The 17,432-nt window shown below is 34.8% G+C and overlaps 1 protein-coding gene across 5 annotated transcripts in view; it reads left to right on the top strand.

Moving 5' to 3' along the window:
* The window catches only part of GRM8 (glutamate metabotropic receptor 8), a 325,188-nt gene extending 309,871 nt beyond the window's left edge, over nt 1–15,317 (top strand). For 4 of the 5 annotated variants that reach the window (XM_027679190.1, XM_027679193.1, XM_027679191.1 and 1 more), the window contains 2 exons: nt 8,912–9,158; nt 14,217–15,317. In XM_027679190.1, coding sequence (XP_027534991.1) covers nt 8,912–9,158; nt 14,217–14,266 — 297 coding nt within the window. In that variant the 3' untranslated portion in view covers nt 14,267–15,317. Of the gene's footprint in view, nt 1–8,911; nt 9,214–14,216 lie in introns of all 5 variants that reach the window. The other variant, XM_027679195.1, reaches the window with a different exon arrangement.
* Nucleotides 15,318–17,432: the final 2,115 nt, after the last annotated feature.

Here is a 17,432-nt window from a genome sequence, read left to right as displayed (position 1 = left end):
CAGTATTGGGAATTTTAAAAAGACAGGACTGCAATAGTCTATGTACTTCAAACCTGGACAAGAAAAAATTGCTTTCTCAGCAATGTATTCTAGTTATAAGAATGTGTTAGTCAACATCAATGGTCTCTCTGTGGAATAGAAAAACATTTAGTTTTTATTTTAATCCTGGGGTATGAATTAAATTCAGGCCATACTTTTTTTTTTTTCCAGGTAGTATCTTTTCTTAGTTCACTATAGGCAGTTCTCTTTCTTTCCCTTTTTCATCACTAGACAATTATACATATGAAAGCAACAATTTTGGGGTTTGTTAACTGGGTCCTTAAATTTCAAGTATTCCAAAATATACCTCTCATATTTTCAAATGGATTATAATTGAAAATGTTTGAATCTACCTTAATTTATTTTAAATAGTTGTCCACCTGCCACATTTGCTAGTTGATTTAGCCTTAGGGTAAATACAATCTGCATTCAAAGTAAATAGCTGAAGACTGAATTAATAATAAAAAAGTTATATAATTTAAATTCTGCTAAAAATGATAAAAGTGCAAAAATAAAATTATTCTCTAAATTGTGCAGCATCTTATCTCGATGGATAAGTCTAAGTTGTGAAAATCAGAATGCATTTGATGAAAGAGAGTTTTAATTTTCTAAGTATTTGAAAGTAATATGACAGTGATTTGAAGGTTTTTTGGAAATCTTATGATAAAGGAATAGTTTTTATCAAATAAAATTGGAAACAAGGTTTTACAGAGTACCCAGTTGCCACTCAATAAATATAGGGGTGGTCGTTTTTACTAGGAAAAGTCTACAGACCTTGTATTGACCTGTCAATGTGGGCGTTTGGGATATATTTTGGCTTATATCCTGAGCTTTTGTTGGTTGTGATAACGGTTGTCCAGCAGTTGGGAGACTGCTGCCTAACTTGTTTCAGCTTAGCTTGGTGAATTGTACATGGTAAAGATCTAACAAACCTCTGAAACCACTCAGTAACAAAGTAACTGGGACTTAATTGCAGTCAATAAGCAGTTAATGGGTGGAGATAGACTGACTGTAGATGAGAACTCATTTTTAAAAAAGACCAAATAACACACAGTGTTAGAAAATGTGTAAATATAATCTCAACCAGATCCAAGACTAAGGGGGATGGAACACCAGACATCAACAAGAAGCGCTTTCTACTGGTGAAGGATCTTGGGATACTGACAACATAACTTTCCTTTCGATTAGCTCGGTTGATTAGAGCTTGGTGCTAATAACACCAAGGTTGTGAATTTGATCCTTGTATGGGCCATTCACTTAACAGTTGGACTTGATGATCCTTGCGAGTTCCTTCCAGCTCAGAGTATTCTATGAAATCCTATTTATCTTGTGGGGGGCTGAATTTGTTGGCCTTAGGAACCAGAGGAGTAGGGAGAGGGTGTATATCACTGGAGAAAAGGGATTAATTCTCAAAAGTTTATGTGTATTCAGATTTAGTTACATTAATAATGAGATTTTCCTGTAATGATTAAATAATCTGAAAAGCTGGTATAATTGTAACTGGATTAATAATAAGATTTGCTATGGTTTCGAGTAGGCTGTTAAGATACTAATTAGATAAACAATAAATTCTTTGCTTGGCATTTTGTCAATAAGAAAATCTTAAGTGTAACACAATATACCATAAAAATCCTGCTTCTATGTTGTGTTGAAGATTCAATCTATATATAAATAGGAATTACTATTAAACAATCTCCTTTCTCGGTTTCTCCATGAACCAAACTTTTCCCAGTATGTTCATTGACTATTTTTACTTGTATTTGAGGATGGCTTAGATTAACTTTACAAATTGTGAGTACTAAATATTTACTTGAGCTTTTGGAATTCAGTACTACTGAATATCAGGACTGATATACACACTACAACAGACATAGTAGAGATTGATCTTTGATCAATTACTGACTACCATGGCTCTATTTATAGTAAGTTGATGAGAAGTGTGATTCACATGGACTTTAAAAAACATAAAACTGCAATAAATTGTGTGCTGTAGTATATTTAAGCTATAAGACAGTGTGATATTTAACCTATCTTATGAGAAGAAAAAAGAATCAATTTATGTACTGATATTTTAAATTACTTTAAAGATCTGCTTGGTAGTACATAGGATGGACAACAGTAAAGAAACAGACTTCAGTTTATTACTAGTTTATTATAAAATATTGTAATAAATGTTGTAGATGAACTAAATATGAACATTTCTTTCCCTTCAAAAATTTTGCTCATTTCCAATGAGCAGAATGTTTAATAATGCAACACTTCTTTGTCTGATCTTCTCCAGCTTTTGTCACAGAACAACATAATTTCTGGTGTCAATGTTCTGTGATGTTATCTGTAAAATCACAGACTATGTCTACAGGTATCACACATGAACAGAAAGCTTTTTCAAACTTAGCAGTTACAGAAGAACTAAAGCATCTGAAACTGGCATACTGAAACAAGCAAAGGAAAGAGAAGAGAAAAAAACCTTAAAAATTGAAACAGTCAAAAAATTTATTTTTTTTTTTTAATTTTATGGTGAAGAGGTGACATTTGCCAATAGAAATGACAATTGCCATTATTGTCTATCATGTTGAGAAAGTACCATGTTGCTATGAATCATAGAATCATACAAATATTTGGATTAGAAGGCACCTTTAAAAATCATCTTGTTCCAAACCCCCTGCCATGGGCAGGGACACCTTCCACTGGACCAGGTTGATAAGGGCCCCATCCAGCCTGGTCTTGAACACTTATAGGCATGGGATAGCCACAACTTCTCTGGGCAATCTGTTCCAGTGTCTCACCCTCATTGTAAAAGATTTTTTCCTTATGTCTAACCTAAATCTACCCTCTTTCAGGATAAAACTGTTACCCCTTTTCCTATCACTACAGGCCTTGATAAAAAGTCTCTTCTCTGCCACTCTTATAACCTGCCTTTGTATGTTGAAAGGCCACAACAAGATGTCCTCAGGGCCTTCCCTCTACAGCACAGGGAGGAGGGCTATGAATGCTTTCAGTGTTTTCCTGAGAAAAGACTCATGTTTTCTCCACCACAAACAAAGAGGGACCATTTTGCTGTCTTGCCCAATCTGAGGGATGCCTGTAGATAGATGACATTTTATGATGTATCATTTATTTCCTGGCTATAAATGATCTGTTAAAGGCTTCTAACAGCTGAGAGTGAAGGCAAAAAAGCTATTGAGGAACAAAGCTTGCTGCAGGTCTGGCCTTATAAAATCAAACTAGCTGAAGGAGCTGAGCAGATTCATATAAGAGACATAAAAGTTTGGTAATAAGTATAAAGGAAAAATTAAATCATAATTCAATCTTCTCTGTTACTAGCAATGTGGGATGTGTTCAAGAGTGCCTGTCTCTGTGTATCTGTCTCAGCAGGATGGTTCAGACTCCAGTGTTTGATACCAAGGCTATTGCTATAGCCTGTGGAGAAAGATGCTTCTAAAGGGAAAATTGTATAGAATTAGCCAATGAGAATCATTAGACCAGCTGTGTCTTTTTAAACATCCATTTCTTTTTGGACTGCAAGTAGCTGAATTGACTCTACACTAGGCACACTCATAGCTTGAGATGCACTGAGTTCCCTCTGGTTTAGCACTTCACTAACTGCTGGACTTGTTCATATGTGTTACAACTACTAGAAGTTAAGAGAGCTTGCACCAAAGTGGTGCAAATTTAAAATTTACTCAAGGGATCACAGTAGCCATATCTCTCACCTTTCTAGGATATAGGATTAGGGAAGAGAATGGTTGAGAAGTACTCTCTATTTGAACTATTGAAACTGAGTAGAAAAGAAAAATAAATAGGATGAAAAAATTAGCAGTTCTGGAGAGAGCGTGGATATAATCTTACGTGTGAAAATAGGGAAGGACTTAAACCAAGGAAGCAATCTGGACAAAGTTGTAACATTACCACTATTTTTCTTTTCCTCTAGTTAAAGGGGTTGCTTTGTCATGAACTTTGCCTCAGCAAGCACCAGACTGATGGGATACTACTGGGAAGTTAGGGGATATATTATTTCCAAGCAGTGAAGCCTCGCTAAGACATAGTCATTCAGCTATGTGCACTGGGACAATTTGGTGCACACACCTGCTTTGATGAATGGAAATTTTTCAGGTTACCGGGGGGCAATTCGGTTTCAAGTACTTTCAAATTGGAGAACTCATGAGAGTATCTGTGTTTTAATAAAATAGCATCTTTCAGTGCCACAATATTTCCTATGTAACATTTTAAGTTTCTAAGTAGAAAGAATGAGATACATAGTCCTAGAATCTATGATAGAAGACAGAAAATCCTTAAATATCCACACAGTCATTTTCTATTTTAGCTGCTGATGCTATATTACCAAACTTGTGGAATCCTTCTGATGAGGAAAGGGTCCAGGTAATTTGTGAGATAGAAAGATCATATGTCTGAGTGGGGATCGAAATCTTTTACATGAGAGACAGCCTATTGTGAGGAATTCTTTGTCAATTGGGCAGGTTCAAATCTGTACATAAAAAATTCTATATCAGTTCTGAAGTGGGGTTGGGGTGGGGGATGGAGACAGGAAGATATTTAGGCATCAAGTTTTTCCCATAGTATAAAGTGATTTTTTTTTCTTTTGCTACCAATATTTTAGTTTTCTGACTTATATCTTCTGACTGTCAAGAACAAGGAGAATAGATATAGCAGTCTTTGTTACATCTGTGAAAGGCATTATTGGACAAAAAGTTTGTAGTTCAGAAGGGACTTTAGTGTGAGGAGTGCTGAAATTCATTTCAGTGTAACTATGAATCATTTTGAGAAAGGAACCTTTATTCTCTTCTAACTTCGACTGAGCTACCACCGTGAGACACATGAAAAATTATTCAGACCTCATATCTTATTAAACTGAACTACTTTTGTTGCTCCTTGATTTTTAGAGCAGCTAATTCTGTAAAAGTTACAGGTAGTTATGTTCCCAGAATAAAAAAAGTACCCAGAATGCACAGCCATAAAACATCATTGTCCTCTAGTCGGGGATAAAACAAGGGAAGAGTCAGACAAAAGTCAAACCAAGTATGTGGTAGGTACCCTGTTTGCTAGACTTGTGCTTCATCGGGCTACAAGAATGGGGATTTCAAAAATAGAAGGATTAAATGCAGGAGATGTTTCTGTCCTATAAATAGACTCTTAACTTGCAAATAACCATTTAAAAAAGAAGTAGGGCTTGTTGTGATAGGACAAGGGGGAATGGTTTCAAATTAAAAGAGGTTAGATTCAGACTAGATTCAAGGATTTTTTTTATGATGAACATGGTGAAGCACTGGAAGAGTTTACCCAGAAAGTTGGTATGCCCCATGCTTGGAAACCTTCAAGGTCAGGTTGGAAGGGGCCCTGAGCAACCTGATCTAGCTGAAGGTGTCCATGCTAACTGCAGCAGGACTGAACTAGATGATCTTTAAAGGTTCACGTCCAACCCAAACTATTCTATGATTGCAGTAGGAAAAGAAATCAGACTCAGATTGTCATTGAGAACTCAGTTTCCGAGTAGCGATTCATTAGCATATGAAGTCAGACTAATGTACACACTTCACACAATGTGTACATGCGTTCAAAGCCTTCCTCTCATGGCCTAGCAAGTTTCTTGAAACCCTTCTTTCTCATTGGCTTCATTAAAGGGTAAGTAGTACGGGTGATCCATTAACAACAGGATCCCTAAAACTGAAGCTCTCTAAAGACTATATTCACCATTTGAAAACTGTCCTGTCCAAAAACTCCCAGCTCACTCTATTTTAAATGTTTCAATAATTATAGCAGCTGGTTCAAAAACACAACAACCATTGGAAATAAACCCTCTGCAGAAGAACAGTAATGGGCAACACGAAAGTAACATTTTTTAAAATCAGCTGTTGTACTGATCATCAATTAAATCCATAGAAAATAGATGTAATGACATACCTCATGCAAAATATTTTCACTAAGTATATTGAAATCCGTGGGTTCTTATTATTTCCATGCATGTATAATTAAATTTAGAGTTGTTTCACTTCTGAAGCTTAATTGAATGTAAATTTCTAAGCAGACATTGTCATAATAAGAGAAACCTCTTTAGTATTTCACAGAATCACAGAATATGCTAAATTCAAAGAGACCCACAAGGATCATCAAGTCCAACCCTTAGCCCCGTACAGGACCATTCACAAGAGTCACACTATGTGACTGAGAGAATCATTCAAGTTTTCTTGAAATCTGTCAGACTTGGTACTGTGACCACTTCCCCAGGGAGCCTCTTCCAGTGCCCAACTACACTCTGGGTGAAGAACCTTTTTCTAATATCCAAAAAACTTCTGTCACTGATTACCACAGAGAAGAGATCAGTGTCTACCCCTCCTCGTCCCCTCCTGAGGAAGTTGTAACTGCAATGAGGTCTCCCCTCAGTCTCTTCCAGGCTGAGCAAACTAAGTGACCTTAGCTCCTCCTCATACAGCTTCCCCCCCAAGACCCTTCACCATCTTCATTGCCCTCCTTTGGACACTCTCAAATAGCTTAATATTTTCTTTATATTGCAGTGACCAAAACTACATCTTGGCGCTCTGGGACCTCTTATTGCAAAAAAGGTCACTGAGATCTACTATAATGCATAGATTTGTTGTTAATATGGCTAGTAAATAATGTACGTATTTTACCTGTAACATTCAGAGGTTCTTTATCCTTTCTATCATCTCACCTTATATTGTACCATGACAGAAGACAAACCTTACAGCTTGGGTACTTGATAAGGAATAAAAAAATACATATTTAAAGGCCAGTTTTTGTTACAGAATCCATGGGTGAGGCTTAGCTAGCCATTTAACTACCATGACATGGTTTTTAAAAATGGCAAGACTTCAAAAAGGATTTTTTTATGTTTAATGGAATTTTCATACACAATACAGTTTTTTAAAGGTATTACTTGCATTGATTTCAGTTTTGAAAATCCCATTAGGAAATTTATGCATCTTTAAGAACCAAAATACTTTTGCTTTTGGACACCAGTTAATGCAATGCTTAACCCTAAAAGCCACTAGTGTACCAGTTCAATTTGAGAGGGAAATGAATGTATTGGTGGTGCTGTCTGCATGTGAACATGCATCTGCACAGAGATCCTTCCACAGAAGTCTGAAAAAACTTGCTTGTTAATGTGACCGTGTAAGGTTTTCATTATAAATCTTCATACACAATATAGCTCAAGGTCTGCCTTCAGGCACACCACTGTCCTTTTGGAAATTGAAGGGAATAGAACTATTTCACTGGTGTGAGAAAAGATTGTATTGCATTTATTCCTCAAGTATTTTCCTGATGTATTATTGAAATGAAAGAATATGTTGCTCCCATAACTTTCCTCAGCACAATAGAAAGACAATGCTAATTGTCTTTTCAGTCTCGTGCTGTCCCTGAAAGTGGGTTCAGCTTCTTACAGATTTTGAAGAACTGTTAGTCTTTTCTTAAAGAGTAGATTGGCCAATCCCTCCTTTTATGGTACTATTTGGCAGTTTTCTATACAAATATACGGTTACTTTATAAAATGGTTCAGAGTCTATTCTTTTTTTCTTGCCTGACATTGCTTTAAGTGGGAGAGCAGAGTTTATTTTGATCTCTAAGGAGGAAGTATCTAATGGAAAAACTTTGTAGGCTGAAAGACATTAAAAATTATCAACTATAATAGTGACTGCAAAACAGTTTATTATATCTCTACTTTTCTGCCAAGGGCCAAATCACCCAAAGGCACTTCATAAAAACTGATGATCTGAAGCTGACATTGCAGACAAACTTACCACCTTATCTCCAGGTTAATGTGATGGTATTAGCCAGTGCTTAAAATCATGCCTGGCAACAATGTCAGTGAATCATCTGCCAAGGTATTGAGCAGGTTTTACTTCAGTATCTTTCTTGGTATAACAAGGATTACTGAGAGATTTCCTACCTAACACAGAACTGTAAATAAAATTCTTTTTTCATAATATGGCTAATAAAATATAATTTCCTAAGAAAAAATAAATGTTGAGCAGAACAAAAATTAGTATTTATAATGTACTAGCTGAATATTTCTTCAAATAGAAACTTCTCTCTGCTGTTCTTATGGAGTGATCATTGTCATCTTCTTTTATGAGATTATGGAAGACTAGAGTTACCTTCTTTTTGTAGGTGACAATGAACAATAAATAGATTTGCTCAGAAATGCCAGATTTTTCCTTTGTATGTATAGGGAACTGAGGTCCTCTGTGATGTAATTTCGTGGTTTCTCAATTTTCTGATTTCAACTATGACATATTAAGAAGTTTATTGTGTGCCAACAGAGCACTGTGATTAGAATTCAAAAGTAGGGTGGAAATGTTAAAAACAAACAAACAAACAAAACCCAAAAAAGAATATTCAAGCATCACTATGAAGAAATTAATATTTGTTCCTAGTTTGAAACTCAAAGAATATACCAAAGATTTTGTTAGATTCTGCATTATGCTGCTGTCAGCTGAGCCGTACTGCATACACTGTTGAATCACCACATGGCATATTGGTGTAGAGGCTTCTGTCTGTTAAAGTAGGTGATACACAGCTAACCCTATTGTCACTCCTTTTTTCTTGTCCAGGCATACTGTTTCTTTTCTAAAGCTATGTTTGCTACAGCATCTTGGTTACTTTTATGAGAATGAAGTTTCAGGAATATTATGTTGTTTATATCACCTACTCTTAAAGTTATAAAACCAACACGAAACAGCCATACTCAGCTACAATTAAAAGCAACCAAAGTCGAGAGTCCTTCTGATGTATGTTCCCTTTCCACATATTACTTTTAAGGTAATTACTTTGTTTTCCTTCTTCTTTAAATCAACATAACAATGATTTTTATGTTGTTGTTTCTTTCCTTTCCCAGATGTACATCCAGACAACTACACTTACTATCTCCATGAGTTTAAGTGCTTCTGTGTCTCTGGGCATGCTCTACATGCCCAAGGTTTATATTATCATTTTTCATCCAGAGCAGAATGTTCAAAAACGGAAGCGGAGCTTCAAGGCTGTAGTGACAGCTGCTACAATGCAAAGCAAACTGACCCAAAAAGGAAATGACAGACCAAATGGCGAGGTCAAGACTGAACTGTGTGAAAGTCTTGAAACCAACAGTAAGTCATCTGTAGACTTTCCCATGGTCAAAAGTGGCAGCACATCATAATAGATGTACGTTCACAAGAATGCACTTTCTTTTAATAATAAACTTTATTATTTTTGTTGCTTGTTCTGCATGAATCCAGAGATGTGTCAGAATTCATGTACTGCTAAATACAGGAATGTCTAGAGTTGTTTCAAAGAATTTGATTTTCAAGGAGGCTAGTAAAGAAATAAAAAAGCACAAGCAGATTTTGAAAAGCCACATCTTTCAAAAATAATTTGTTTTAGCTAGTGCTAATTTAATGTGTTGTGCATTGCTGTGCCAGTTGTGATATGTCCTGACAGTTCATGAGGTGTATTTATGGTCATCATTGTATATTCAAAACTCAAAGGCTGTTGAAAAAATGTATAATGGAAACAGTTAACATTGTTTTTATTTTGCAGTTAGATATAGAAGTGAAAATAATGTTTTTTACCTTTCCACCCAACTCAAATTTGTTGACTTGTTCATTTATCACGACTCATGACTAACACTTCCCAGAATAATGCTTCCCATCCAGGTTTTTGTTGTGGTCTTACTCATGTTGGTACAAAATGGTGATAATTCATATAAAATTTAATCATTACATGTTCTGATATGTCACCAGTTTGTAATGGGAAAAAATCCTTTCCCATGTCAGGAAAGTTCTTGAATCTTGCTACATCTCTAAGTTGCTCTAGAAGAGAAGAAAACAGAGTTTATAGCTTCCATTCTACCACGTCACATACCATCTTATAAATTGGACTTCATAATAACAATATTAATTCATTATGAGCAGAGCCATTAACTTTACCCCCAGTGCTTAGCAATGTAGAATTGTTTTCTATTGAGCAGTTAGGGGTCACATGGGATGGACATCAGCTGTTACAGTTAAATTTTTCAGTCATTTTACTAGATATGACATGGTTTATTTTTAGTTTTTATTACTTTGCAATGGTGTTGACAGATGATTAAATAGTACTATTTTGGTTGAGCATATTAAGACAAAGCAGTACCAAATTTTCAGAAAAATATTGTACTTATTTATGAAAATTTAAACCCCCAACTGAATTCAATCAGAGTTTTCCAGATTGAAGGTTATATAATAGTCTGTAAGTTTACCATACTATAGTTGCTTGTGCATGGAGGACACTGAGAACAAACTATTTCACTTGAAAAACTCATGACCCTTCAAAATGCTTAAAACTGCTAGAGTGAGCTATGGGTTTATACAGATTCAGATTGTGACATATAACAAAGGACAAAAAAAAAAGACATAGAAATTCCTTGTGGATCAAATAAGAGTGTAGGAATATGAAGAACTCAATAATTTTGCAAATCTTCAAGAAAGTACCAAAAGAAAACTTTTGCTGAGTGTGCAAAATTGTAAACTTCTGAGGAAAGGACAAAGGAGGGTTTTCACAGTAGGGTGAGAAAGAGTATTAATAAGAAAGTCTTGGGTATCTGATGTTTATCTGCTGTACCTAATTAAGAAATGCTCTTTCTGATATTCCTTAAACTATATATATGTATAATTCATGGCAACAGCTGCTATTGGAAACAAGACTGCTTCTCCAGTAGTGCGTGTGTGCAGGGTAATGCTTATTTACTGTGCTCTAAACATAATTTTAACAGTAACAGATCTATATAGTCTCAAGCTCACTAGGAGTGTATCCCGACTAGGCTTTTATCCAGGCATTATAATGCTTCATAGGCAAAAATTCAGAGTCAAGTCATTTGCAGTCCAGAGAGCTCTCCCTACGTAATTGAGCTCTAGGCCTCAAGGTGGGTTTCTTTCTTCCACAAAATAGTTATCAAAACTTTTGGAAGTTCCTGTGAATTACTAGTGCACAATGCCACATGAGCCTTGTTCACTGGGCCAATAGGAACAACTTCTCAACATAGCAAATTTTTTTCTTTCATTGACTCTATGTGAGATAGATCTTTCTTTGCAATGATATGAGGCTGATTGCAAAATATCAGTCTACTACTAGGATACCAGAAGTGGGTAGTGTTTCCCACCATTTACCAAGAACACATACTGTTAATGATAGCAACACCATAACTAGGTGAGAAATAGGGTGAGACAGTCAGATAATTCCCTTTTCTTCCCATCCAGAGACAATTCTATCTAGTCTGTCCTGTTCCATGTAACACACTTTATTTCTATGTTGTCCCCACATAAATACATTCATGGTTTTGTTTTGTTAGTTTTTGTTTGTTTGTTTTGATGGTTTTTTTTGTTTTGATTTTTTTTGTGGAAATACATTCATAGTGGAAAACATATTGTTTCTGGGAAACAGGATAAAAAAAATCCAGGTTCAGTTACAGAAGGCTTAGCAATGACAAGTGCTTTAAATACATATAGGTCAGATCAGAATAATCATTCTGAATTGTTTTAGATCCTATTTTATTTTATTTTATTTTTTCTTTTTGTCTTGTTCCAATGACAAAGTAGTAACTGGAGCTGTAAAAGACTGTTAATTCCCAGAAATATTTTGAGCCAAGTCCGTTACTTTTTCTGTCCATCTATGCTTGCCAAATGTGGTTCATGTTATACTGTGAAATGCTAACAGTCTTCAAGAGCAGGACACCAGCTGCTGAAGCTTTCAGATCCCCAAACAGGAACTCTAGGCTTATTCCACTGAACTATAAAGATATGTGCAATGTTTATCAAGTGAAAAAAAAAACAAACACTGTTTGGAGATGAGATTAGATTTAATACATTTCAAACCACTATCTACGCTAACTTCCTGTGCCATCATTTTTTAAAGTAGCAACACTCAGAACTCAAAAGGATATTTTTTCTTGATCAATTTTAGATTAATTGTGTTAAAACTATTTAATTCTCAGATATACAACAAAATTACAAAAATTTAACAAGTTACTTGATATAAGCTGATGTGTAGCAACTACTATATTTTTGTATTTTGAGCGTCTTGCAAATGTCCTCAGATAATTCAGCTTACTGAGATGTGTTAAATCTGATTATGTTACATTGCTGTAGGCTAAACACATGCACATGTAAAGTTGTCGCAGAACTCAGCTCATACAAGATAATGTGGTAAGCTAGCTTAACCTGATCATGTATCTCGGCCTATTTTCGGGGAAAGGGAAAAAAAATAAGCTCTGATCATTTTGTCCTTTTGTTCCCAAGTGTGCAGAGTTTGCAGATGTGCATTCATTTGTTATTTCTTAGCTGGGAACAAAATCCTTTTATGCTTTAAAAACTTGGTGCCATTTCAGCAGTCCTGCATTATTTTCAGTAGGAACTTAATGGGCAAAAGGAAAAATAGAATCCTCTCAGAAATCCAGCTGTGGGAGCATGGGAGAGTTCAGATGGGAGCAGTACATCCCATCTGAAAGATCTGGAAGATGTAAATGAGGCTATATTTGCTTCAAGTATCCCAGTATATGCAAATAAAGCTATTTCATGTTGGTGCTATACTATGATCGATTCTGTGAACGACTTCCTTCATGTGCCAAAAGTAATCCTTTCATGAATTAGCTTTTCCAGATGCAAAGTACTAGAGCTACCTGTGCAAATGAAAGTAAGAAATATTACATTGTGAAGCTTTCTTTTGATTATTCATTCTTATATATACCTTCTTAGGGAACAAAGTTTATAGTGATATGTGAATTATAATGGTTCTGCTGTGTCTTAAGAAATTATACATGCAGTATTAGAATCACATTGCTCAGAAAACCAAAGAAAATTTAGTTATTTATACTAACCACTATTATTTTGCATCAATTTTAATGATCCTTTATTTAGTTTAATCTTTGATGCAGAAGTGAGAAACTGTCATCACTTAGTTTCTGTAGTCTATTCTTCACATATCATGAGATTGTTGGGCTGAATTTAGGAGTTAGCAAGAAGATTGCTTTTCCTATCTATCTCAGCAGTTGTCACCAGATTCTATACAGAAAACAAGAAATTGAAGGAAGGAAGGAAAGTATCGGAACAGAATTTTTGAATCTATAGATGAGGAAACTTTTTTACTATCAAATTATTTTCATCTTGCCAGTTGAATTCTTCACTATCATAAGCAGAACATGTCTGTACCAGATGGAATATAAAACATATTTAGAAAGCCAAATTCCTCTTTATGCAGTCTAACATAGGCCTTATTATAGAGAAAAAAAAGAGACTCAGTCCCCCAGCAGCCTGATTTTCCATGTACCCCACTGACATAAAATTAGAGAATGAACTGTAAGAAAGACCTAATATCACCACTTTCATCCTCCCACTGTTACATTAACCTTGAGTGATATCATGAGTCATATTTTTATAGCATATTTTTAATATTTTTATGGCAAAAGGATAAGATGTAAGGGCTAGAACCTCACACAAACTTTCATTAAAAAATCAGTTTTTCATGTTTATGATAGTAGACATGTTGAACTTTCTCAACATATTGCCTCGTTCTGAACAAGGGGTATCAGCTTTGCTCAAAAGAAGACATGATCAGCTGACCATCAATATAAGAAGACCATCATTCTCTCCAGATAATAGGTGCTGTAGGAACTACCTACTAAGTTTCACTAATTTGGAGAGATGTTTCCTAGGTTAGTCTTTGCTCCTTTCAAGAAACATAAGGCTTCTTCTAGATGGATAAACCACCACTAGCTGCAAAGTTTTCTTTAATCACTAGAAGAGAAAGAGAATTCCAATCTCTAAAGTAAAAACTGTCTATATAGAATTCAGCCAAAATAATACCAAATGTTGAAATTCTGTTGTGGATATGCTGAAACCAGTCATCATTATTCCTCTCTATTGGCCTCTGCTTGCACAAGCCATTAACAAAATAAGTTGTTATCAAGGGCACAGAACTTGAGATCCAATTTAATCACCATTTCTATACACTCTTAAATATTCTTACTTTATTCAATCAATATAGACCATATTGTTAGGAAATATAGCAGGACACTGTCTGAGTTCAAATGCTAAGTATGTTTTTTTTCCTTCTCTCTTGATTCTAAAAATTCTGAACTTTTTTGTTGTTGTTGTTTGTTTTTGTTTTTGTTTTTTTTATTTTATTTTTATTTACAGCCTCCTCTACCAAGACAACTTATGTCAGTTACAACAATCAGGCAAACTGAGCAGGGATGAAATTTACTGGAAGATCTGCAGGATTGGATCTTGCAAACATAGACTTTACCACCACCAGAATTCAGTCCTGAAAATGTCAGTAGACTACATTCAAATAAATAGTCAGTCTCCTAAAGAACAAGGATTAAACAAGAGGCAAAAGGCAAAAAGAGACAGGGGAAGGAAAAGTCCAGTTTTATAACATAGAGACAGAGTGTCAAGCTTCTGAACTGTTCACTCACAAAAGGAAGAAAATCACAAAAGGAAAACAAATGTTAGCTTGTGAAAAAAAATGCTGTTGAAATAAATCATGTCTGATGTTATATTTGTAAGTACTTTTTTGTGATTGTGACAATTTCCTTTCCCGTCCTACATTGTTCAACTCGTAAAAGAAGATGAGTTTGTTTCTTGTGACGGCTGACTGAATTAAGTCCTGGGTTATGCTAAAATAAATGCAATGGTCAACGCATGCTAATTTTTATACAAAATAATTTATTTCTAATAATAAAGGAATGTTTTGCAAATGTTGAGACTTGTTTTGTTGCAGTTTTAAGGGAAAAAAAGTCTTTACACTGTTGTCTATTGTTTGTTTAGAATGTGCAGTAAAGGTGGGTGTACAAATAAAATAATAATCATGGCATCAGAAGAATGCAGTGTAAACTCTAAGCATGTGTGTGTGTGTGTATGTGTGCACCCGTGTGTGTACGTACGTGCATGCCTGCCTGCATGTGTGTGTGTGTGTACTCCACAGTGTGTGAATTTATTTGTTCAAAGATTTGTGACTATATTTTCTAACGGAAGGATTTTTTCTCCCTTCTCACCCTCAAAGTAAGTGCATTTTATATGTTTGTAAACTAAAAGAGTCCTGATGGCAATTATTTTGTATGATTGTATTATATTTTTGAGTCTCCACTAATAATTTGGATCCTTTTCATTTCTGGAACTTACAGTTTGTAAGACTTTATGACAGCCAGATTGGATTAAGCTGAAAACCTATTCAGCCTAATATCCTGTCTCTGACAGGGGAATGTAGCAGTTGCATATCTCAATAAAGGTGGCTTTGAAAAAACAGAAGAGAAATCAATGGAGAATTTGGAAAGCAGAAGCCTAGTGAATATATGTACTATTGCCTTATAAGCACCTACAAATCAAAGAAATAAATGTCCACCTACAATCTTCACATCTTCTAACTCCCATAATTGTATGAGCATTAGAAATTATTATGCAAAGACAAAGAAATTCATATAGATATCTATCATGTTAATAAACTTGTCTAAAGAATCTAAAAAAGACAGCTAGGAACTGTCCACTTTGTTACTATACCTGTGATGTTCTTTAAGACTTTTTCACTCCGTACAGTACTTACCATTCGTCAAGTTGATGGGTCTTCACATTCAGCTGATTATTAAATGTTGTGTCTCCTGACTTAGCCTGGATGGCTCCTTGTGCTTTTATCCTCACAGCAGCTGTATTTTTATAACATATCTTAAGGGAGCTGTGGTGCGTCCTAAATTACATGAAAGTGGAATCATCTGAAACTGAATCTCTTTCTATTGCAATGTCAATATTTAAACTAAAACACAGTCAGCAACTGCATGACCGTGAGTTTCCATTTTCAAAATATTTGATAAAACATTCTTAGTTTTCCCCAGAAATTAAATGTCTGAAGTATTATCTGATGATTGCTTTGGTATAGTGGGTTTTTTTGTGTTTATCTGTTTGATATTTTGTGTGAAATTTCCTTTTTTGACTATGCCACAAGCACATCAAAGCCAAATCTATAAACTAACATATGCTTACATTTAAGCATATAGGTAATGCAGGTAATGCAGTGAGACCTGCAAAAAAAAAAAGTCATAAATAAAGCAATTTTAGTTCTGTTTTGTTAGTTAATATCTCAAAAAATTGAAGTTGTCATGTGAAAATGGATTGATGTTCTTACAAGATAGACTTTCTTGTCTAGGATGGATTTCCTAAAAGACAGAGAACCTGTTTTATCTGAAAAACAATATTTTGAAACCTTTGAAAAGTTTAATTTTCAATCCAGAAGAAAACAAGTTTTAAATATTTTGAACAATCTATACATAATAACTTCAGCGTAACAATATACACTTGAAAAAGCAGTATATGGGAATTGCCTTTAAAGCACATTTCATATGCCCATAAACATATTTTTATACACATCAAGTATATGATATATAAATATCTTCCAGTTTCACAGTAGTCCAAGAAAATATTATTCTGAAAAGATTTACCAAGACTAATATACACCTTTTTTTGGTTGAACAGTAGGTTAGAAATGCAAATTATTCTATGCATTTTCTATATAATTATATCAAAAACATGGAGTATATTAAGACTGTAAGTCCCACTGGTATTAACATAACTAATCAGATAAATGAGCACACCATGTGAATTAGAGAACATCACTGTTCTACAAGTTTTGCTTTGATAGCGTAGTTATGTGCAGTTTATGCAACTGCATGGAATGATCTGCTCAGATTTCACAGACATTCAGTAGCAGAGATCTTGAAGTTTAATAACTAACTGTTGTGTGGGCACAGGAACTTTTTTCCATCTAAAATTGTAAAAAGTCTTTATTGCACAAATTTAGACTTTAGTTCCAAACATGGAGAAACAGACTATTCAATTGCTATTACTAATCATTTTTATGTGATCATGCTGAAGCAACTCCATCAAGACACACAACTTTGTTTTACTGACATCAGAAATAAGTCCTTAATGTTGTTTTGTGACTGCAGGACAGATACAATGAGATCTGAATGACTCTGTGTATCAGGTCAATGAACCAGAAATTAAACAGAACTTATAGACAATACCTTAACTGTTCTGTAGAAAGGGTAATGAGGCACTTCGTCAAAGATCTCCTTTTCCAGAAATACCTAAATAGCAATTTCCACAGAAAGGTTTTTAACTAACACCATTACCTCTTCCAATTAATAGATAATTTTTATTACTAAACAAGGAAAGAAGTATTCCTAACAGATCCAGTTTGTAAGTCTGTTACATTAGAAGACAGCTTACTCATTTATGCATCTACTTAAAGGCAGAATATGAAAGCAGAAGACATAGAATAGTGGATGAAGCAGCAAATTTTGGTTTGAAAATGTTCATAAATAAACCAGCTTATTTCACCACCCCATCAGCCCTTAAATC

The sequence above is a fragment of the Neopelma chrysocephalum genome, unplaced genomic scaffold (assembly GCF_003984885.1).
Source record: "Neopelma chrysocephalum unplaced genomic scaffold, ASM398488v2 Primary Assembly neopelma1_45, whole genome shotgun sequence".
In the NCBI taxonomy this organism is placed as follows: domain Eukaryota; kingdom Metazoa; phylum Chordata; class Aves; order Passeriformes; family Pipridae; genus Neopelma; species Neopelma chrysocephalum.
The sequence above is the reverse complement of the archived record's forward strand: the minus strand, read 5'-3'. Positions and strand labels throughout refer to the sequence as shown.